Genomic DNA, 23,441 nt, shown 5'->3' with positions numbered 1-23,441 from the left:
AGGAATTATACAATCATTTTTGTCTGTTTCTGTAATGATAAAGATCAAACTAAATTAACTTGGCCATAGCTCCATAACAACCCATCATCAGTCTGTTCCTAGGCAAATGTTAAACTTAGAGGTTATATTTCATAGTCACAGGACAAATAAAGACTTGGCAGAAAGGTAATGAAAGACCAGATGAGCCTTGGCACAAGCTGAACACATGAGCGGTCCCACACATGGGCTAACAAAAAAGCTAGGAAGCTCTCAAATATCCAGAGGATTGAGTGAGACCTTCGAATGACCAGGAAAGGGCCGAGGAGATGGCTCAGTGGGTAATGCACTTGCTGAGCACAGATAACTACCTTGACTCTGAATCATCAGAGCCCATAGAAAAGCAGGATGTGGTAACAAACACGTCTGTAAACTCAGTGTGCTTCTTTGGGGGAATGGGAAGAAGAGACACAAGAGACTCATTGGAGTGGGCTAGCCTGGTGTATGCAGCAAAAACAACAAGAGATGCTTGTTCCCTAGCAAGGTGGAAAATGAGAACTGATTCCTGAGGTTGTCCTCTGACTTCCATGTGTGCATTGTGGCATGCAAGGACCTGCACTCTCTCACACACATCATAATATATGAGTATATGAACTAACGAAACGGGATAGAAGGGAATCATGATTTCTACCCTGACACTCATATCACCCCTCCCAAGTGTCTGCTCATAAGTATGTGTGCTGTGTGGGTGGCAGAAAAAGAATAAGGAAGAAAACATTATAGAACTTTAAAAGACTTGGAAATGATGTGATAAAAAGTGTGGGGATACAAGCAGCCACATGAAGGAAAGCTGGAGTCTCATCGTCTACCTACATATCCGTGCTCAGAAACTGTGTGATAAACATGACGCGTCTTCCGTCCTCTCTGCTTCCTTTCTTCCTTACCCCCTCCCTCCTTCCACTTCTGCTCTTTAGTTCTGGATGACGAAAGCAGACAGAGCTTATCAGTGAAGAACTTTGCTTCATCTTTGTTCCTGGGCGATGGAGACGATGACTCAGATGACTATGATCAGAGCCCAAGACACCGTAAGGACTTTCTTCTCTTATTTTACCTATAGCACTGCCACTTAGTTTCCAAGAAATAAATACATTTCCACACATCTGCCTTCACACATGACCCCACTCTCTAGTGGACATTCCTCACTCTTTTCCAGAAACTCCACACTACTCCATCCCAATGTCCACAGCAAAGAATATGTTGGACGATTTGAAAATACTGGCCTGATGAGAGCCAGGTTATGGATTTGTATCACTGACAGCCAGCAAACACCTCAATGAAAGTCCCTGTCCATCTAAAAGGATGGAGGGGGGCCCTGGGGTGTGAGAACAGTGACATTTGTCTAGGAGCAAGCCATTGAGCTTGAGCCTCAGCCAGCAGGGAAAGCAGGGTGGATTGCAGGTGGGGAGAAAGGCTTTCTGTCTGCACCTGTCTCCAAGGTGATGATTTTTGTGTTTAGGGTCTCGCTGTGACACCTTATCTTCTATACCTTCTCTGAGAAGTGAAGACCTTGATAACCTTGACTTAGAACACTTACATGTTACACCTGAAACGATGTAAGTATGCAACTCGATGACTTTTAATGTGCTTCTGTCCCTCTTGTTGGTAGCATAGTCTCGCCACGTCCAGAGTGAAATTCTGATTCTCTAATTAATTGTATGAGCTACCAAGTTACTTAACCAATGTAAGCCCTATTTTTCCAAGGGGAATGAATATAGTTACTGCACTTTCATGTAAGCTTGTTCTATTAAGTTTAGATATAAAAAGGACTTGCACTGAGCTGCACTTGATACTCAAAGTTAAGTGCTATATGCACTGAAAACACATAATAAATTTTAGTTGTGATTTCAGAGGACTTACTTTTTCAGTGTTGCTTTTAACTGTAAATGGTTGAGGATACAAAAATAGTCATGTAAGGAACACGATAGGAAATCCAAGGACGATTGATTATCTTGCCTGTCCCATTTGTCTAAAATATCCCAGCAGCCAAATTCTACCATACTTAGTCATTTTGAGTTCTGCTAGATCAGTTGGGTAAGACTTTAGTCAGAGAAGCTCTAAATTCTCACTCTGGTCAAGGGAGGCAAAGGTGATGCAAATTTAGTGATTGATTTAAATCTCCTTGTGCCTGAAACAGCCAAACTGTGCCCTTTTCAGTTTCCCAAAAGACAGACAGAACTAGCAAATGCTTCACAAATAATTTATTGAGGAAAGCAATTCTTGAGTTTCCAACAGCTCCCCCGCCCCCACACCCACCACTTCGCCATTCATGTTTGAGATCTCACAGGTCTGCCTTATGAGTTCTGATAAGCAGTACAGTGGCACATGCTTAACAGCAGCTGTGCAAAAACACTGTCTGATTCATTCCTGGTGTTACCCCTCCTCCTGTAGCCTATTTCAAGCAAGGAGATTTCTTTGAATGCAAAATTGGGAAGGAGCATGCACAGGTTACAGTTACAGCAGTCACAGTTACAGGCTGGAATTAGCTCTGGGATACTCTAATTTTGAAATTAATACCCTAGATGAATTCAGGAAACTAAAAACTACTCACTTCATTGTCATCATAATCATCATCATTGTTATATTTTCGTTTACCAGACTCTCCTCTCAAATGTAAAACATGTTAACCTTTGTTTGCTGGTATGAAAGTGCCAGGAATGAGTCAGACATCATTGACACCAGTAATGTAGGCTTCATAACCAAAATACATCTGCAACTAAGATACTCCAAAATTAGTTATGGCATCAGCCCATGAGTATTTCATTCTATGTGGAAAGACATGACTCATATCTGAGGCCTACGAATTCAACTAAGGTTACAAGTTTTGCTTCTTTGATATGAGTCATCCCACTAAAGCTTCCGGGCTGACTGGACATTCTCTATCAGAACTGCCAGGGTACTTTTGGGCACAAATGGACATCTATAGACACCTTAGCAGAAACCATATGGCTTGTCCCAGGGGAGGAGCCTTCCCTCCATTATTTTTCCTTATGTGGATGCTGTCTGATGCCTGGTGGTAATAGTATTCCTTTCCTGTTTATTTAGTGTCTGCCTTCTTCCCTAATTTCAGACGCTTCAAAGAAAGGTGTGTCATGAACAACTACTTTGGAATTGGACTAGACGCAAAGATTTCTCTGGAGTTCAATGCCAGAAGAGAAGAACACCCAGAACAATACAAGTAAGGGAAAGATGCTCAGCCTTCTGGATAGGCACACACAGTCGCAGTACACATAAATATTCCTATAGCAGACAAGTAGCAGAAAGTCTAAGGTCCTTGGGAAGTAAAATGCATAGGTTCCAAGACTTGCCTAGTGGAGACAGCGCATCCAGAAAGTTGGGCTGCTTTATAATACTTACCCTGGCGTCCATTTGTACTTCCATAGGCTACCCTGGGGATTTCTCTTAACTGTTATTGAGGACTGATTGCACTGAACTTTATTTTATTTCTAAGTTTAACCGGGCCCTAATGAGAGTTCCAAAGGTGTTTTTGCTTGACAAGGCTACTACAAAGTATCCAGGATGCTGCTATTGTTTCCTGGTCTTGCAGATTGGGTCCTCTGGACGCACTGAGTAGTACTGGCCCACCTAGAACCTTCTGGTAGATTTATCCTACAGATACATCTTAAGGCAGCTTTGGCAGTTTTATAAATTGGAAGTACAAATATATGAAGCCAGGGTAACTATCATAAAGGACCACCCTCCCTCTGCCACTGCCATTAGCTTCTCTTTCTCAGAATAGGCCCAGGATGAGGGTGAACTATATTAGTTTCTCTCAGTTTACTAGTGTCTTTTCATTTTCATATCTTTTTAAGTGTAGAATTTTTCAATTTTTATAAAGCCTAGTTAATTTTTTTGTCTTTATGGACTATGTCTCTGGTATCATACTAATCTAACTCAAGGTCAGAAAATGTTGTTTTCTTCCAAAATTGTATTGTTCTCATTCTTACATTTAAGTTTGTACTTTGAATTAATTTTTCTGTGTGTATAGTGTGAGCTAATGCTCTAAATCCATCCTTTTGCATGAAGATATTGTCTTAGTCACTGTTCTATTGCTGTGAAAAGACAGTGACCAAAGCAACTCTTGCAAAGACAATTTTTTGCAAAACTGGCTTACAGTTGCAGAGTTTTAGTCCATCATCATCACGATAAGGAGCATGACAGCTGGAGAAGTTGCTGAGAGTTCTATGTCCTGATCCATGGACCAAGAGAAAAAGAAAAACACTGGGCCAGATGTGGGCTTTGGAAAACAACAAAGCCCATCCCCAGTGACATACTTCTTCCGACAAGGCCACACCTCCTAATCTTTCTAAACCTATCAAAGAGTTCTAGCCCCTGCTCACTAAGCATTCAATATATGAGCCTACATGTGGCATTTGTATTCAAATCGCCACAGATACCTCATTTAGCTCAGTACCATATCTTTTCAAAAGTTATCATTTTCCCAATTTCTTATGTTAGCATCTTTTTAAAAAAAATCAATTGCCCATAAATGTAAAGGTTTGTTTCTGGACCCTTCATTTCACCGATCTCTTGTCCATCCTGTGCAAGTAACACACTACTTTAATAACTGTAGGTTTGAAGTAACCTTAGACATAGGGAGATGAAAGTCTCCCACCCTTGTGCTTATTTTATTTATTTATTTATTCATTCATTTATTTACTTATTTAGTTAGTTTATAGAATCCTTTTTTTCTAGGTATATTTGCATTTCTACATAATTAAGCTTCTGATTTTATAGATGATGAAATTAAAATGCCCCAAAAGCTTTTGGTTTCAGAATACAAGTAACTTTGCACTAGCCTTGTATATTTTGAAACATTTCCTATGATAGCTAATTTCTATGACGTTTAAAGTTCCTAAATGATATTCAGCCCTCTTAGGAAGTATAAGCTCTCTGTTGTTGTAAGAGATCCTATAGTTAACAAAACATTATTATTCTTAACTCCATCCAAAGTCTCCTATTATGCCTTGCCTGTCCCATATTTTCTCTATGCAAAACACACTAAGATTAACATGTAAGAAATTTCATATTTATGGGATAAAGTACACTGTTTCAATGCCTTTATATAATGCATGTTGCTCAAAATAGCAACATTAGTATTTGTCTCTCCATATGAGATAGTCTAGATTAATACTGACTTTTCTTTTTTCTGTTATTGGTAAAATATGTAATAAGCTTTTGTGAATTTATATATATATACACATATATATACATATATATACATATATACACATATATATATATAATTTAGGTGAGCACTGTACCTGTTGTCCGTGACATTTATTACTGCACCAAAACTTCACTCTTTGCTCATATTTGCACCAGTGACTAAAAAGCAGTTTAATTTTCTGGTCAGAAATAAGAAATCTTATTCCTTCCCATGTTAACATAATTCCTTTTAGTTTTTTTAATAATTTGCTTAGTTATTTACTCCTTCAGAAAATTGTAAGAAACAAACAATAATTCTTTTATTTCCCTTACACATTTCTTTTAAAAAGTATTTCTATGAATTCCCACATATCCAAGAATTATGACAACTCTTGTCACATTAAAGTACCATTTTTCTTTGTTAGTTTGAATGAATTATTGCTTACAAATCTATGTTTTCATCAGGTTGCAGTTGTAAGCTAGTTAAATAAACTGGACGTTGAGATATCAGACTATTAAATATCTCCATTCAAAATAGAGTTGATTTATTTTTAAATAATAATTTCTTTAAATAGTGTTGCCCTTGTGTATATTAGAGCATGGCCAACCTACCAAGAAGGATAAAAAACTTGAAACGTGTCCCAGAAGAATTGGTTGGGCAGGGGGATAACCGATAACTACAACTGAAATGCATTATATGTATGTTTGAGCTTTGCAAAGAATACATTTAAAGTATTATATTGAACAAAAAATGGGCACTTGAGAATGATGTTTTCCCCTTCCTGTCTTTCTCCATCCACTCACTTCTATATCGCTCACCTTCTATCTTTTTCTACTCTTCTCTCCATGCAGTAGCCGCCTTAAGAACAAAATATGGTATGGTCTTCTGGGAAGCAAGGAACTGCTACAGCGCTCATACAGGAAACTAGAAGAACGAATACACCTCGAGGTTAGTAGAAAAGGGCATGGAGAAAGGAAATCTTGTGACATCAGAAGTTACCTTTCCACTACATCTTTGGTTCTAAAATTTAAATCTGAGGAGCCTAACTCACAGCCACGGGAAGGAAATAATAGTGTGCAGAGAAGACCAAACATTTTCCCATCTCTCTATCTGAAAAAGTGGGCTATAAGAGCTACTTTTTTCTTTCAGTGTGATGGAGAAGCTGTCTCCTTGCCAAACCTTCAAGGCATTGTAGTGCTCAACATTACCAGCTACGCTGGAGGTGTCAACTTCTGGGGAAGCAACACAGCAACCACAGTGAGTGTGGAATGAGGAATGGGGTGGGCAAGAAAAGTGACTCTGCTCAATTGTCTCAGAAAGGAAAGCGCAAGGCTGCCCGTAATGGGAAGCACAGTGGGGGAAGTTGCCATAGGCTTGAAACCCTTGTTAACAGACCCTTGTTAAAACAGGTGCCATTCCAGAGCATGAGAACCCTAGAATTATGTCAAGTGATACCTGGGTTTTGACTTTCCAGTTACTAAGGCCTGAAAAATACTCAGAGGATTACCCAGGAGGCTATGTTCTTTATCCCAAGATTGTATGTCAGTAAAGACATCTCCTCAGAAAGCAGTCATTCGGTCTATCCTCTGAGTTCATATAAGAAGTCCATGAAACCAATAGAACTGATCTTGGGGATTCGTGCTGCTGCACTGAACAGGCAAGAAATTGAAATGAGTTTTGATCTTCAAAAGAGCTCAAATGTATATATTGCAAGCACAATTCCCTTCTCTAAGCTTGGCTTCCTTACCTTAGTTTTCCCTTTTAGTATAATTTTCTCACTTATTCATGTGCTAGAAAAAAATGTTGTCAGTAGTCCTCAGAGCACAGTATGGATAAAGTAAGCATTATTGGGAGAATTGTGACATGGTTCTTCCTCCCTAGGAATATGAGGCCCCTGCAATTGATGATGGGAAGCTAGAGGTAGTGGCAATCTTTGGTTCTGTGCAGATGGCCATGTCTCGCATCATCAACCTGCATCATCATCGAATTGCCCAGGTAGGCAAGGGTTGGGTGGATAAAAATATGGGGTAAATTTCCCAGCTGCAATCCAAGGATGTGAGCTACTCCTCATAATTACCTGCTTGTAAGTGTTGCTGGGTAGAGGAAGTAGGCATTCTGTTAGGCAGCAAGGTAGTGACTGCTATTGAAGATAGAGGTGGCAGGGACCAAAGAAGCCAAAAGATCATAGATAATACATGCTCCTTCCTGGGATGATCTGATTCATATTTTTGCCAGTATCTCTTCAAATGTGTATTCTCACTGTGACCCAATACCACATTAGTCCACACTAGTCTCCTAATTTGTCTCTCTTCTTGTTCTCTGTCCTTTTCTTTTCTGGTAGTGCCGTGAGGTGATAATAACTATTGATGGTGAAGGTGGTATCCCTGTGCAGGTGGATGGGGAAGCCTGGATTCAGAAACCAGGCCTTATCAAGATTAAATACAAGAATACTGCCCAGATGTTGATGAGAGATCGGGTAAGAGAAAAGTCCTACTTGAGATCCTATGTCACCTCATTCATAGCTATTGCATTTCTAGTAGAGAAGAATTCCCCAAAGGGAACTCTGCATGTCCCTTGCTCCAGGCACCTTGAATGATAGAAGTCCATTCTCCTAGGTAGCATACCATAGTCAATGAACTGAATAGAAAGGGGTGAGTCCTAAAAGCTTGAGACACTGCCCAAAAGACACTGTCTCCCTTTCAACAATGTCCTACACTCACGCATACACACACACACACACACACACACACACACACACACCCTATACAGCACAGAAAACTAAAACGCATTGGTGGTGAAGAAATATACTCTTTCAATAACAGTGCCTGTATTGAATATGATTTCTTTGGGGCTCCTATAAGATTCCTTCAAATATTGCATTTACAGATGTCATAGATTTCTACTAAATATAAAGGTACAATAATGTCACAGATGTCACATTATTGATCATCTGTTCAGAGCTTGGAGGCCATCTTTTTGAATTGTGAACATAAAAATACTAATAGAGAGGGATGGAGTGTCACATAATGAAATGCCAACTTTGCTTTGGGCACATTGGATATATTGCCTGACAAAGGTTTCTCCAAGCATCCTATAAGGACTAGACACTTATATCCACATTGAGAGCTTAAATAACTTTGAATTGTCACATCACTATTAAATGAAAAAGCAGGACTGAAAAATAAATTTTCATGTCTGACTTTAAATATCATCACAATACACACACACACACACACACACACACACACACACAGAGAGAGAGAGAGAGAGAGAGAGAGAGAGAGAGAGAGAGAGAGAGAGAGCTTTCCACTGTCTATCAGTTACCGTGTCATCATAGGTAATATTGTAGAGGGTAGACATTTTGACTCATTCAAGACTGGTATCCCATGAGCCAGTGTACTAACAACGAAAACTGAACTATCTTATACAGAAGATGCACTGACTAAAAAGGTATATAAATAGGGGCATGGGGCGACGAAGAGTTAAGTCTTCACTCCCCTTTATCACCTATACCCCATATTACCTACAAAACACCATACTTATAGACAAATCTGTCATGTGTCTTCATAGCTACAACAGTCATTACAATTTGCCATTATATTCATTTCTAGGACTTTGAGAACTCAATGAAAACATGGGAATCTAAGCATACTGAAATCCAAGCTGTCCCAGCACCCCACCTGGATTTCCAGGAATCTCAAGACAGCCTCTCTGATGGGGAGTATGCCCAGATGCAGCACTTGGCTCGGCGTGCAGAAAACCTCATTAGCAGGTAAGAGGAATGAACTTAAAAACAGGGCTAGAAACCCCAAAGAGGGCTAGGGAGAGATAGTCAGGTGATTTGTGTTGACTACTGGGGAGCTTACCTCAGAAGGGAATCTCACTAAGTGCTGAAAATTAGGGCCCTTATAATCCATGCAAGAAGTAGTCTTTGTGATGAGCAGTAAGCCATGTTTTCTATTCCTCATTAAAGCTAGAGGTGGATTTTTATTTCCTCTGCTTTCTAAGACCCAGTAGGAATAATACTGTTTATTCCAGGACAGCAAAATGGTTCATAGGGTGAAGGTATTTGTCATTAAACCTGGCCCTCTGTGTCTGAGCCTTAGGTCCCCACATAGTAGACCTAGAAAATCAACTCCTAAAACTTGTCCTCTGACTTGCATGTGTGCACACACACACTGACATGTATGTGTACACACATAAACAAACAAACAAACAAACAAACATTTTTATATGTTTATGCTTGCTCTTAACTCTCGGAAAGCCCTTGAGTCTCAGCAAGAGCTAACTCTGCTCCTCTATTTTTGTTTCTCATCCTATTCCATTTCCCAGTATCTAAATCCAAGCTAAACTAAGATGAACAAAGATAAATACTTACAGAAGAATAAAACTGTTTGCCAGCATCCCTGGATGTCTAGTGAAAAACAGAAATAGCAAGAGGCAAGAGGGAGTTCAAATGCAGTACTGAGGATCTCCATTTTAACCCATGTTCCAGAGTGTGAGCTCCTCACATCTTAAATCCATAACAGTGAACTCACCTACGTCTTCGCTTTCTTACAGACTGACTGACCTAAGCAAGGTCCACCAGCATGTGTCTGTCCTCATGGATTCTGTGAATGCCAGTGCTACCATACTGAATGATGTGTTCTATAGCCAAGACAGTGGCAATGAAGCAGGGGCAGCTTCCTGCATTCCCATTGAGGTAAGGGGGAGACAATAAGCAAGTGAAATAAAACACCAGACTTTAGAGGAAAGGGGGTTGGAAAGAAAGTGAAACAAAACTTAAATGAGGAATGTATGCAAGCGATATGGTAGCAACCTGATGGGTAGAGGTTGAGGCCATGAATTAGTAGGGAATGTACTTCTCACACAAGCATGAGTGACAGAGTTCATATTCTAAGCCACATTAACAGCCAGGCATGGCAGCATGAATCTTAATCCCAGCACTGGAAGGCAGAAGGATCTCACAGGCTTTCTAGCCAGTCAATCTAGCCAAATCAGGGAGTGCTATATCCACACCAACCCCTGTCTCCAAACTATGAGGTGGATCACAATTGAGAAAGACGGCAGCTATCTCTGGCTTCTACAAGAACACACACACACACACACACACACACACACACATCCTTACACACATGCATGTATTTACACACATATAACAACACAGAGATTGAAAAGTAAAGTAAGAGAGTGGGTAAGAATGCAGGCATTCCAAGGCCAAGGTGGCTGCTGGGGGATACCATGCCATATTTCCTCATCCTGAAAAGCACTGTTTGTCCCTGGTAGCTAGCCACCACATCAGCCTCAGGGGAAAATAGTTAATAAATGGACAAAAACATAGCCTTGGACCTTCCCCATTCTAGTTGATGCCCTATGTAATCGTCTAAACTCATACCTGTCATTGGAACCAGAGATCTAAGATGCTTTTATTTCCCTCTTGACAGCTCCAGATCAGACATTTAATATTAGGTGTTCCATCTCCCGCCAGTACTCACTGCCAGAAGATTTGAGTGTTGTTTTTATAACGGTATTTGGATTTGGAGACGTAGCTTAGTGACAGAGAACTTGCTTATCCCGCCTAAGGCCTTGGATATGATCCCTGACATGCGTGTGTGTGTGCGTGCGTGCGTGTGTGCACGCACGCACACACATACATGCACACATGGATACACACCTGCACACGTGGACTAATGCATGTACACACACACACACACACACACACACACACGGGAGGGGTAAGGGAAGGAGAAGAAGACACAGAGCAGAAGGAGGGAGGGAGGGAGGTGAAGTGAGAAAAGGGAGAGGAGGGGGAGAGGGATTGGAGAGAGAACTTCACTGTTAGATAAAAATACAACAGGATTGGGATATGTTCAAATGTGAACATATTTATTTTAGGCCAGATCCTAGCTGAAGGAGGTCCAAAAGCCATGAGTTTCAAGAAGAGATATATATGTTTAGACCTATTTCTACCCGCCTTGGGAAAGATAGTTTTTTTCCCCCTAAGGACAAGTTTCCTGAAATTTAGCCTCTAGTTTACAAATGTCTTATTTTCCTGTTACCCACTGCATCCAATCAGTGATGCCCAAAGCTAAGCTGTATGTACTGTGCCACTTTGCAGGGCACACCAATAGAGATGATCAGTTGGCAGTTGCTGTCGATTCCTATTGGTTGATGCTCATGCTGTGCCAGTTGTGCTATATTTTTAATATTACCTTTGCACACTTACAGCCGTATCCTACTACCCTGTTGCTACCTTCTGGTGGAGAAGCCAGCTGCTTGCTTACTAACCAGCTCCTCTGTCTTGTCCTTTCCCGTCCATTCTTTTCCTTTCGTCTCCTCTCAGACTCTAAGCAGAACTGATGCAGTAGATGTTACATTTAGTCTTAAAGGGCTCTACGATGACACCAAAGCTTTCCTGGATGAAAACTTGGTGAGTGCAGGGGGTTGGAATATGGGAGGGAAAACATCTCTTTTAAATATGGCCACAGCTTGTAGTTGGTTCCAGGGTACTACAGACATGTAATAATTGTAACTAGGGGCTTGCTTGATGATTCCTGCTGCCGTCCAGTATTTGTCACCTGAATATGCTACTGTATGTGTGCTATGCTAATCCACAGGGACTACCATAGTTTAGATGAAAGCCTTTCTCTTTCTGGTCAGTGTCTCCTGAGTCAAGACTAGGCCAACTAGATGCATGCTGTTCTCATTATACCTGATGTAGCTACCAGTGAAAAGAGAGAGCTCTTCTGAGATACCCTTATCCCAAGTTTTTAAATGTCACATTCACCATGAAGACGATAATAGGAAATGGGGAGAAGCTTGGAGAACTCTGAGCTCAAATCCAAATTAGCTACCTACTCTCCATATTAACTTCCTAAGGCTGCCATTACTAAGTACCAAGTATCATATGACTTCAAATAACAGAATATTATTACTATCATTATTCTGGAAACTCCAACATTCAAACTCAAAATGCCAGCAGGCCCATGGTCCCTGTAAAATGCCTAGGGGAAATTTCCTTTGCCTTTGGTAGCTTCTGGTCATTTCCTGGATTTTTTAATCATTGTTTTATAAATGGAGCACTCTAATCTTGGTTTCTATCTCCAATGTCCCCATGTTCATATAGCCATATTCTGCCAGGACCATTAATAGTAACGGACTAAGGCCAGACCTATCTCTTAAGACCCCAAATTGACAGTGAATTACAAATCCGTGACTATAAATTACATGAGGGCACATTCTGAAGTACTGGGAACTTTAAACACATCTTTTGAGGGGAATACAATACAGCCCATAACACTGTGTAACTGCATCTCTTTGCTTTTAGTTTCCCTCTTTTCAAGATAGGAATTGCAGTCCCTACTATTGTTTTGAAGGCTTACACAAATAGCAAACTATTGTACCTTAAGTGCCTGGCAGTACCTGGTACATAGTTGAGCTCAAAAGATGAGCTTTAAAAATGCTAGCGTGGATAGAGTATGATTCTGAGGATTACATTAGTTACATGTTTCTCATAAGGTAATGGCCATGCATGGGCACAAGGTGACTATACTTTGAGAAGACAACTGATCATAACTATCCAACTTTGATGTTGTCACTGAAGAAGGTGTTGTGCACTTGCTTTTGATCTAATTAAAGTTGAATTTGAAGAAGGGCTTCTGGCTTCTGTCATTTGCTTATCTAACTGTTACACTGCCTCAGAAGCAGAATGGTAAAAGCACTCAGACCATCACTTATTTTTCTGAGTCCAATGTCTAGGATATTTTTGCTTTGGATAATTTCAATTGGAATTCTGAACTCAGTGCCATTCTTAGTTCCATCACTGATAAATATGGGAGGTTGGCCTCTTGTTTGCTACTCAAGTTTTCTTGAAGCTCATACCTTGGAAATTGGGCCATGCTAAGCAACAGCCCAACTTGAACATACTCTACCATGATGTAGGGCTTTCAGAATACTTCCTTCCTGTAGGACCTGTGAAACCCACACTGTGTAGACATCAAAATGAAGCCAGAAGGTGCAAAGTGTATAAGAGTGTCCATGTATTTCCAGAAAGGCTGTCATAGAGATGTGATGGGTACAAGTCATGTTTTGTTTGTGGATTATTCCTCCTCTTGAGGAAGTATGGCGGTAAAAAGCGTAGTTTAGGCAGAGGGCTGTATTAGCTTTCCATTACTGTAACGAATACCCAAGATAATCAGCTTATAAGGAGAAAGCTTTGTTTTGGCTCATAGTTTTAGGAAGGTTGTTCCATGATTAATTTGCATCTTTGCTCTAGCATATTACAAGGCAAGAGCATCATGATGAAGATCATGTGGTAGACTAAAGTTGTCTGCCTCATGGCTGCAAATGAAAAGGAGGGCGGTTAGGGACCCACAATCCTTCTCAAAGGCAATAGCCCCAATGACCAGGACACTTCTGACTAGGCTACACCTCTTAAATCTTCCACTACGTCCAAATAGTACCAGTCTGAGAATTAAGTCTTTAATGTGTGGGCCTTTAGGGGGGCATCTGGGTGAACTACAATAGGAATATAGCTTTTTTAAAAAAATAATAAAGTGAATCTCATTCAATAGTCCCATTTCCCTTATTTGGAATGCATGTGCCACATGCATCTAAGCCATGCTATATTGTCTTAAGTTGTAAGGCAGGACCAATTATTTCTTGGTATTGATTTGTTCCTCTCTTATATCATGCTCTAACTGGCCATAACCTCCCATCCATTCCCTGCCCATTCAACTGCCACACATGTGTGGCAGTAGCTACTGCTCCAGCAGCAAGTGCCCCATAAATAGAAAGAGGCCACAGAAATGCCGAACTGAAAGCCGAGTACATGGTAGGGAGGAGGTGAGTCCATGGTAGATTTCTATGTGCTTTCGGGGACTGCACACATCAGTGTGCTTCCATGTGCCCAAGTTATTCCCCACGCTGCTCATACGGAGCGTAGCGATGCTTACAAAAGAATATATTCTAAGACTCCAAAGCACCGCCCAGAATTTATCTGGTGTGTTCTGGGAACTTAGGAGTAACCACTTACATTTCTTTTTCTAAACATATAGGATAAGCCATCTGAAAATACGTTTTTAATCATGAATAACAAAGAACTAGGAGCTACACCCCATTCTAGAGGGAGAGATCCTCTGCCAGGAAGGGAAAGGTTGAAATAGCCTTTCCCTATGTCACCTTTGTTTAACAAAGTATCTTTTAAATTATAAGATATAATAAAATAGCTAAAACAAAACAAAAAATGAAATAAAATAACTATTTCCTCTAGCATCTGGATACTGTATATACCCTTTGTGGGGGTAGTATAAAAGGTTAACTATTAAGTTAGAGGGGTTCTGTCTAGCCCTATAATCTTGAACACTAAACGTCTTTGGTTATACTTTCTCAACCATGAAATGAGAATGATCACACCTTGTAAGGTTATTGGGAATAGTAAGTGAGATTATGTATTCCCAGTATATGATATGTACAATGTGCTCAGAACACAGTGATAGCGGGTACTTAGGTGGACACTGTTATGACTCTGGAAATTGGAAGCCAAGAGTAGGAGACCCTTGTTCTTTACATTAAGCTAAAGAGGGAAATCTCGGTGCTAATTCATGCTGGAGAAAAGACCTTCACTTGTGACATTGAGCATTTCCATCTCCAAGGAGACCTGAGCCATCTGACTATTTCATGGATCTTGTTGGGAAAGAAGAGCCGTCTAAAGCTACTCTTGAGAAGTAAACGATCAGATTATAGGCCAAATGAGCTACGGTTTGTCACCCTTAATGATCTCTTGGCCAAAATGAGCTACAGTATGTCACTTTTATGATGCCTTAGCCACTAGCATGGATTCAGAGTAGAGTCTAAGGCAGAATGCTAGGAAACTCACACTTACTCTTCTCCCTGTCTATGCCAGTTGAGAGACGCTAAGGATCGGGCCATGCTAGAAACTGCCTTGGATGCCATGAATATGGAGTTGAGAAGGATACTGGCAATTGGCTGGTTGAGTCAAATCTTTTATCCAGAGGTGAGTAAACTGGGAGGTGGGAATTTCTCCTTGGTGTAAGATTTCACAGTATGTGGTCATTATTTGGGATGGTTGTTAACAGAGGCCCAATGCAACTTTTAGCTTCAGTATTAATGAAGCATCCTCCTCCCAAATATCCTTATCATAAATGGACAGAACAAAGCAGCAAACATGAACAAGTAGGAGACCATGGAAAAACAACCAGACAGATGACCCATTCTAAAGCAAAAGAGAATAAGGAAGATCAGTTTGTTCTCCAGGCTACAAACTCTGCCTTCTCGGTGTCTTCTGCTAGCATTAGGCGTTATCTGGTACATGCTGCCACAGCCATACCAGTTTACAGAGAACTGTTGCAAATGGCTGATACCTAGGCCATATTGGTAGTTTAATCTCCCAAACGCATCTCTTCCTGCTGCTACCTCCTCCCCCATTCTCTTTCCCAACCAATATGTGCTATAAAAGGAAAATCAAACATTGCAACAGATATAATATAGTTGCAGAGAGGCTGTCCATTATTTGGACTACTTTGAGTACCTTTCTAAGATTGAAAACACTTTCAATCCTATATTCATTTCATAAATCAAGTATTCCAAAGATGGTCACCTATAACAAGGTAAAGTATTCCCTTTATGATCTGACAGAAATAGTCTCAAAAACTTTCTATCATAAAAACATTCATTTTAAATCCTTCCCCGCCTCCTCATAGCTATATTCTGACTCCAACTTCCAGTTGTATACGTGTAAGTCATATAGGAATGTTTACAATAGTGCAACAGTAAGAAGAAAAAATCATATGCAAATTCAGGTTTTAAAACAGAGCTTCTAATACCCAAAGACCATTGGAAGACACAAACATTTACATTACAATTCACAAGAGCAACATTACAGTTATGAAGTAGCAATGAAAACATGATGAAACATTCCTATAACATGAGGAATTGTATTAAAGGGTCCCAACATGAGGAAGGTTGAGAACCACTGTCTTAAGAGGTTTACCAATTTGCATGTCTTTGGTGATTACATTACAAGGCCTTGTATACTTCATGTTTTAATCAGTAGCACTGTAGGGAAGGAAGACATGCTGTTAGACAAGAAGCAAAGCAAATTCCAACTTTCTGTTCTATTATTACCTCGCAGTGAGCTCCCTTACCTAAGCAAACTAGCTGAATATCGAGAGAAATGAGTCAAATTCAGCCTATACCCTGGGGTCCCAATTTATATGTGAATCTTCCACACCTGGGACAAAAATCTATTTTCTGAGCTCCAGTATTTCCATAGACTTAAAGCCTTGAAGAGAGGAAGTAGATTGATTGGAAATAAGCCAAGGAAGTGTTGTAGATGTTCAACAGTCTTACCTTACAGAAGATCCAGACCCACTTTTCTGGGGGAAAACAGAACAAGAGTCAATCATTTATTGGGCTTTTCAAAGCTAGAATGAGTGAGGGTAAGGTTCTATGCTCTTTCCTGAAGTTGTTTATAGATATCTGTTCTTAAGGTTGGGATATTCAGCCCGGAGCAGCACAGAGAAGAAAGGGTCCAATGGGAATCAGTGCAGGAAGAGTAGGGTGACGGGTTTGTACTCTTATGATGGGACTGAAGCTATAACTAATCCCGAAAGGTAGATTATCTCAAAACATCTTGGAATGTGTCTGACTAGATTTCCTGGCAATAAATCAACTTCAGAATCATTTTGCTAGGAACAGAAGTAAAATAAAAATGCTCTTACAGAAGCGAGATGTGAGCTGGAGAATGAATTAGAATTACAGAGCCCATATTGTCTGCACAGCAAAGAACTTACATTGAAAATTAAGAAATTTCTTTAAAGAATCCCATGATATGGGAAAAGAGGTAGCCTGTGAGGCGGAGTCTTCCATATATTAGGGTACTTGACTGAGGGGCTTAAAAGGGGGCTCTCAACTGTAGGTGTGAAAGATGGAATATATTTTTATAATTTATAAAGAAATGCCATATGAACAGTAATGACTCCAATAATCCACATGACCTCACATGAAATGTGTAACCTCTAAAACTCTGTTCTTCTTTTAAAAGAAACCTTATTTTAAAAATATATAGCTTTGTTCATTTCTACTTCGGCTTTCCCTTCCCCTGCTTGCATAGCCTCCCCCTAATTCTGAGCCTTTGCTTCACTTCTAATCCAGGAATAGTAATAGCCATGTTTCTAGGATGCTCAAGCACCAGGTGGTACTCATGGCTGGGTGGGCCCACTGGTTGGAACTCACCCCTCATGGCAACCACACAGGCTCCTGGATTTTTGCCTTGATCCCAGCCTGCATGTCTCCATGGAGTGCTTGCCTGCATTCTTGCTGGATTTTTTAACTAAATGTTTTGCCAATGTGCATATATTAAAAATATATATGTGTGTGTATTGTTTTGAGCATTTATTGATATAACTATCAAGGTACACGATATAGGATGAGCTCTTGCTAAAGTTCAATTTCTTTATTAAGGTATGTGACTAGTGAGTAGGGGTAACTCTCCTACCTGACCTGGGAGTAGATATATCCACTTCCTTTAACCATTTTTGTCAATCACTTCAAAGAGCCTATAGGATTATTTCAGAATGGCAACTAACAGTTTGACTTTACTCTTGCTGTTGTTTCCCAGGAACAGGCTTCTGACACTTACAGTTTAAGTCGAAGGTTTAGAGTGAAATTCCCCAAGTTGGGGAAGAAGAAACGAGAAGAGGGAGGAAAGCCGAAATCAAGCCAAAGATTCCCTGGTTTTCTTGGTAAGTCTCTTCCACAGTCATAAAGGTCAGAAACAATAGCTTGGATATCTCCAAGAGACCTGAAAGTACCCTTAGAAATGTCCATGGGCAAGTTGTAAACGGAGGATCCAGGAGAAAGCTGGTATTAGGTAATGTCAAAGGAGTTAGGGAATGATATGGGATAATGACCAGTAACAGGAGAACCTGTGAAGGAATGGTCCTGTGTGTGCTTTATGGCCAAAAGGAACTGCTTGACCCATTCCTAAGGCTTAGGGACAGGTTCATTGTACCATCAAAATCCCTTATCCCCGTTGTAGAGTCCCTGGATATGGGGATAAAACTCATATAGACTTTGTTCTTTATACCATTCTTCCTTATAATTAGTCTGAAGTATTGTTGAAATGTAAATGGGTCTCAAAAGAACACCCTAGTAGAATTTGTAGTGTTCTGATCCTGGTGCCCATGGTCTCTCCTAAATTTGAGGCTTAGTCAACATGGATGTTTCAAAGATAGAGTGTGAGCAGATATGTGAGAGCACAGTGAGAGAGGAGCAGTTGGTTTGGCTTTAATGAAGAAAGGTTTTACAGATGCCAAGAGAAAATCGTTTGGTTCTAACTCTACTTTTCTTGGCTGTAGTCCAACTGGTTTGACTCGTGAAGAATCTGACATTCAGAAATCTCTAGTGTTTTGAAAGTATTTTTGTAGACTTAGGCTGAGTCCATAGTAGTTGCACAGATGATCAGGCTCCAAACATTAACCTTACTTGCATTTAGTTTGTATGGTGTCTGGTGACTTTCTCTATGATACCAAGATGGTTACTACTATAGGAGAAAACTAGTCTGTCTCCAGCCACTTTGACCTCTCTGTGGCTTATACATTTAAGCATCTGGCAAAGGATTAGCCTTATCACTTCATTATTTCTATACTTTTTTTTTTTTGCTCTGAAGGCAAGTTCTGGCGTCGCAGAAATCGTGGCAAGCAAGCAAAAGATGATGACCCTCCAACACCTTCAAGTTCTCAACTATAGTCCTTGAAAGCTGGAAAGAGAGATCATAATACAGACTTCTACTAAAAACTCTCAAGACCTCAATAAAGGCTGAACTAAATTATTTCAGAACAAACACGAGCACCACCAAGAAAGGCCATCCAAATCCTTATACTAATATATTTTCCCTGGACTTAATCAGATCTCCTTAGAGGGTTACATTTTTCTCGTTGGCCAAAGATTCTTGTTCCGAGTTGTCTTGTTCAGTTCTCCTTCTCTTTGTGTATCTTGGGCACCTATAGTGTTTATTGGGACAGGCTCTTTATAAATGGCTTGGGAGCTATAAGAATGTAGAGGAGTGCATCTCATTAGGAAATATTAGAATGGGGTTATTTCACTCAGAAAGAAACTGTTGATACCAAGGAATAATGAATGACTTACTCTCAGAAAGATGAGGAAGGGGCAGGGTGTTCAGGCTTGGTTGAGTTTCTCCTCCAATCCCTGCCAACTGAAACTTGAATTTCAAAAGATGACTCCTAGTTGGCTTAAGAAGATGAGAACAAGGTCCTGGAGCTTGTCCACTCATCTGTTACAATGACTATGTGAAACTTTCCTTGTAGATATAGGACTCTTCTCTCTCTTCTCTCCTCTCCTCGTCCTCCTCTTCTCTCCTCTCACTTTTCTCTTCTTCCTCCACAACCTCCTTCTCTCTAATCTTCCTCCCCTTCGGTTTCCTTTCCTTTCCCTCTCCCCTTCTCCTCCACTATAGTACTCCCTCTCTCCCCATAAACTCTTTGTTTTTCCATGTGTACACGTATGTCTTTGCACATGTCCAGGTGGTGCTCTCATGGCTGGGTGGGCCCACTGGTTGGAACTCACCCCTCATGGCAACCACACAGGCTCCTGTACTTTTGCCTTGATCCCAGCCTGCATGTCTCCATGGAGTGCTTGCCTGCATTCTTGCTGGATTTTTTAACTAAATGTTTTGCCGCTGTGCTGCAGTATAGATTATATACAGAGACATAAAGATGTACATATATATATATACATATATATTTTTAAGAACTGAAAATACAACTCGACCTCTAAGTGACCCTCTAATTTATTGTGATAACCCAGGAATCCCTCCTCATCCCTATTATCCCACACACATATATACTCTACCAACTGCCCTAGTTCTTGGTGGAGCTTCTAATCTTTTGGTGCATTTTTTAGTGTCTTAGCTGGGGTCTACTTATAGCCCAGCTAATTCTGACACCCACTTCTGAGCCAGGCCACAGAAGGGGAACAGAATCAACAATGCCCTGCAGAGGGGCCAAGCTGGCATGCTGCCGTTTAGCTGTTTCTCCTGGCTCTACATCAGCAACTGCCCAAGCTCTATCACCCTCCTCCCCAATGAAAAGATGACAAAGCATTCTACCCTTTAAATGTCAAAGTCAGGGTCTACCTGACAATCAAACCACAGCCCATGCCCTTCCCCAAAAGCTTAATCTGGGCCTGCAGCTATTAGATAAGCTGTTGGGTCACTCCTCAAATTACCTTCAAATCTCCTATCTTACCTCCTTCCCCCCTGAGTATAAGAGGGACAGTCAGGGTGACCAGAAAGAACATAGATCTGGGGAAACAAAGGCTAAGAGCCTCTGCTTCCCCACTGTTCTGCTTTCAAGGTTGTTTTCATGAAAACCTAGTAGGCCTAAATTGCTCCAATCTCAGTCAAGTAAAGCTAACAAAAGTCCAGTGCTCAGAAAGAATGCCTCTGGTCTGCCTCTCCTCTCTACCCTCCTCTATACCTTGTTGAACAAGTCCCTTCCCACTTATCAAGAAAATTCCAGAAAACTGCCCTCTTCTCATTGCTCAGCCGAACTTAGCGTGCTCAATTACCTTACTCAGTCCAATGGCTGGTTCACTGAGGTGCACAATCCAGACTTTGATCACTGGTTCTCAACTTTCTAGAACACCACCAGCCTAATCCACTTAAACCAGCTGCCTGTGTTCCACCTCTTCAAGGGTGAGGAAAAGAGACTAACAATGGGGTAGTCCCCAAATGTCTGATAGCTGTGCCAAACAAAAAATGTCCTAGCTCTACAACTGAAGAAGAAATTCAATGGGAAAAGATGACAGAAAATGTTTAAGACTCAAATATCAGAACGCGGATGTGTTGACAATGTATGTATGTGAGGGGAGTGTGTTGTTGCACTCTGGTTTTCTCTTATCCCTCTTTCTTCCCAGGAGGAGGTATCGGATCAAACCACCATGATCATTGTTCCTCCTTGGTTGCAGGAACGAATACCTGCACAGACACACTCACAGAACTGGGATACATGTTAAGTTTTCTCAGAAGAGTCTTTTCCATGGATCATTTATAAATAAGCAAACTTAAGGAAACAGAAGGAAATCTTAGGAAACTGTAGCCTTATCTTGGTAGTGACTAAGCAGGGCTATGTCTTGTAATTATTTTTATCACAGTGATAGTCAAGTGCAATAGGATCCCATCTCTGCTTATTTTGCTGAAGTCCTGTAGGTCTTTGTGTACTGTAGTGCTACTGTTGCTCTGTTGTAACATCTGAATTCCCACTCACTTGCCCCGTCCTCCCACCTGAGTCAGAATGCTATTGAATAACACCCATAGGATGGGGACTTGAACCAAATGTGGAGCAAACTTGACAAGCAAATTGGCTTGTTAAATGGTCCAGATATCATCTAAATTGCTTAGTTACATTTTTCCTGAGAAAGGAAGATGGCATGCTAAGAACTTGTTCACACATCTACAAAGTAAAAAGGGATTTTTCTCCCTCCCTCCCTTTCTCCCTCCCTCCCTAACTACATACCATCCCCACCTCTCTCCTCTCTCTTTCTCCCCTACCTCCTCTGGAGTTAACTTAGCCCATGAGAACATGGGCTCCTTTCAAGAGATCATTGTTGACTATTTGAAGAAATACAGTTGCTCAGGTGGTGGGACTGGACACCAAGTATCCACCACAGTTATGTACAGAAATCATTAAGAATCAAAACTCTGCGGTTTGGTTGTATCTTTGGTAGTATCGTCTGCAGAATTGATTGAGTGGCTGATTCTTGACCAGAAGGATAGTAGGGAAGGAAAAATCTGAATAGAGTTAGCTGCCACCAACTACTTCTGGCATTAATACTATAGGAGGTTACCAGCTATTCTTTAAGGCCCTCTGTTACACCAAAGAAGGGCCAGGGAAGAAGAGGATATTTTCAGTGTAAGAAAAGCTAGCCAGAAGAAACATTTGAGGGTCAATATCATCGTCCGCAGGATGCAGTAGAATTTTAGTTGTATAATGACGGAAACTATTACCAAAGAAAGCAGACCCCATTCACACCTTTTCATTGGATAAGGGACATTGATTGGCTTTATGGTTTGTGGAGTTGTGTTTGTCTGCTAATCTGTAATACATTGTTGCTTTCTATTCTGTGTTCTGTGTTTTCTCGAAGGCCCTGCAAAAAAGTAGCAGGGCCAGGACCTGGTCAGGGGAGGAGGCTGGAATAGTCATGGAATAACAGAAAAAAATGCAGAAGAAAAAGATCCACAAAGTGTGCCTATTCCTTTTAGCCCTCCCCACAAAATGGAACACCAGTCCTCAAAATTATAATTGCTTCTTAAAATATTTTAATAAATGGATAAATATGGATATCTATATCTCATCATTTCTTTCAACTTGGAGGGTATGACAGTTGATTGGGGCTTGATGTCAGTTATTGGATTGGAGTGGTCCTTTAAAACTCTCAGTAGGCTGCCAACAGGTACCAGTGGCAGGAAAGAGTAGGCAGCGAAACACAAACCAGGACTGGCCCTTCAGGGTAATTTTAATATTACAAGTGCTGCTGAAGCTGGTTATAAAACCTAAGGACATTTCCATGCGGAAATACCTGCCACCCTAATTTCTCTACAAGCCACTTATCTGGCGGATATAGCCACAGGTCAGTAAAATCAGTTAGTGGAGGAGGAAAGTAGGATGGAGGCGTATATCCCAGGCTACTCAAAAGGAGTAGAAGATATCTTGAAAAACTGAAATCCTATGTGTTTTCCTAACACAAACAATAAATACTACTCTCCCATCCGAAAGAATTTGAGGTTGGAAGAGTTCTGTTTGGAGCCAAAGTTGGTTAGCCCTACCACTGAAAATAGTTCAGGGTCATTGAGATGGTACAGCAGGCAAAGTTGTTTTGCTGCCAAGCCTGATTACCTGACTTCAGTCTCTAAGACACACATGACTCCCAAATGATGTCCTCTGAGCCCAAACATGTGCTATGGCATATACACACATGAGTGCACACACGCAATGTAATAAAAAAGAAAATAGTTTAATTTCTGTCACATACATGTAGTCACTTTGGGAATTCTTGGGAATCCAGATATTAATTATATTTTTACTCCATAGGCAACTAAGGATATAGCAGACCAGGATTCCATATAAAATTCTATATGGAATTCAATTCATAAATCCTTAACGTACCAAATAGTAAAAATTATTTGGAGACAATACATTGGTGGCATTCAGGACCACAT

At 40.6% G+C, this 23,441-nt stretch overlaps 1 protein-coding gene across 2 annotated transcripts in view; it reads left to right on the top strand.

The window, feature by feature from the left end:
* Positions 1 to 22,563, top strand: part of Dgkk (diacylglycerol kinase kappa) — a 131,957-nt gene extending 109,394 nt beyond the window's left edge. Inside the window, exons 16-28 of one of the 2 annotated variants that reach the window (XM_039100305.2) lie at positions 951 to 1,061; positions 1,493 to 1,589; positions 3,104 to 3,211; positions 6,034 to 6,130; positions 6,332 to 6,439; positions 7,064 to 7,177; positions 7,524 to 7,658; positions 8,794 to 8,954; positions 9,743 to 9,884; positions 11,526 to 11,612; positions 15,087 to 15,197; positions 17,823 to 17,946; positions 18,873 to 22,563. In XM_039100305.2, coding sequence (XP_038956233.1) covers positions 951 to 1,061; positions 1,493 to 1,589; positions 3,104 to 3,211; positions 6,034 to 6,130; positions 6,332 to 6,439; positions 7,064 to 7,177; positions 7,524 to 7,658; positions 8,794 to 8,954; positions 9,743 to 9,884; positions 11,526 to 11,612; positions 15,087 to 15,197; positions 17,823 to 17,946; positions 18,873 to 18,952 — 1,475 coding nt within the window. In that variant the 3' untranslated portion in view covers positions 18,953 to 22,563. The remainder of the gene's footprint in view (positions 1 to 950; positions 1,062 to 1,492; positions 1,590 to 3,103; positions 3,212 to 6,033; positions 6,131 to 6,331; positions 6,440 to 7,063; positions 7,178 to 7,523; positions 7,659 to 8,793; positions 8,955 to 9,742; positions 9,885 to 11,525; positions 11,613 to 15,086; positions 15,198 to 17,822; positions 17,947 to 18,872) is intronic. The other variant, XM_063280457.1, reaches the window with a different exon arrangement.
* The last annotated feature ends 878 nt before the right edge of the window (positions 22,564 to 23,441 follow it).

The sequence above is a fragment of the Rattus norvegicus genome, chromosome X (genome assembly GCF_036323735.1).
Source record: "Rattus norvegicus strain BN/NHsdMcwi chromosome X, GRCr8, whole genome shotgun sequence".
In the NCBI taxonomy this organism is placed as follows: Eukaryota; Metazoa; Chordata; class Mammalia; order Rodentia; family Muridae; genus Rattus; species Rattus norvegicus.
Note: the sequence above shows the minus strand (reverse complement) of the source record. Positions and strands in the feature narration are given on the sequence as shown.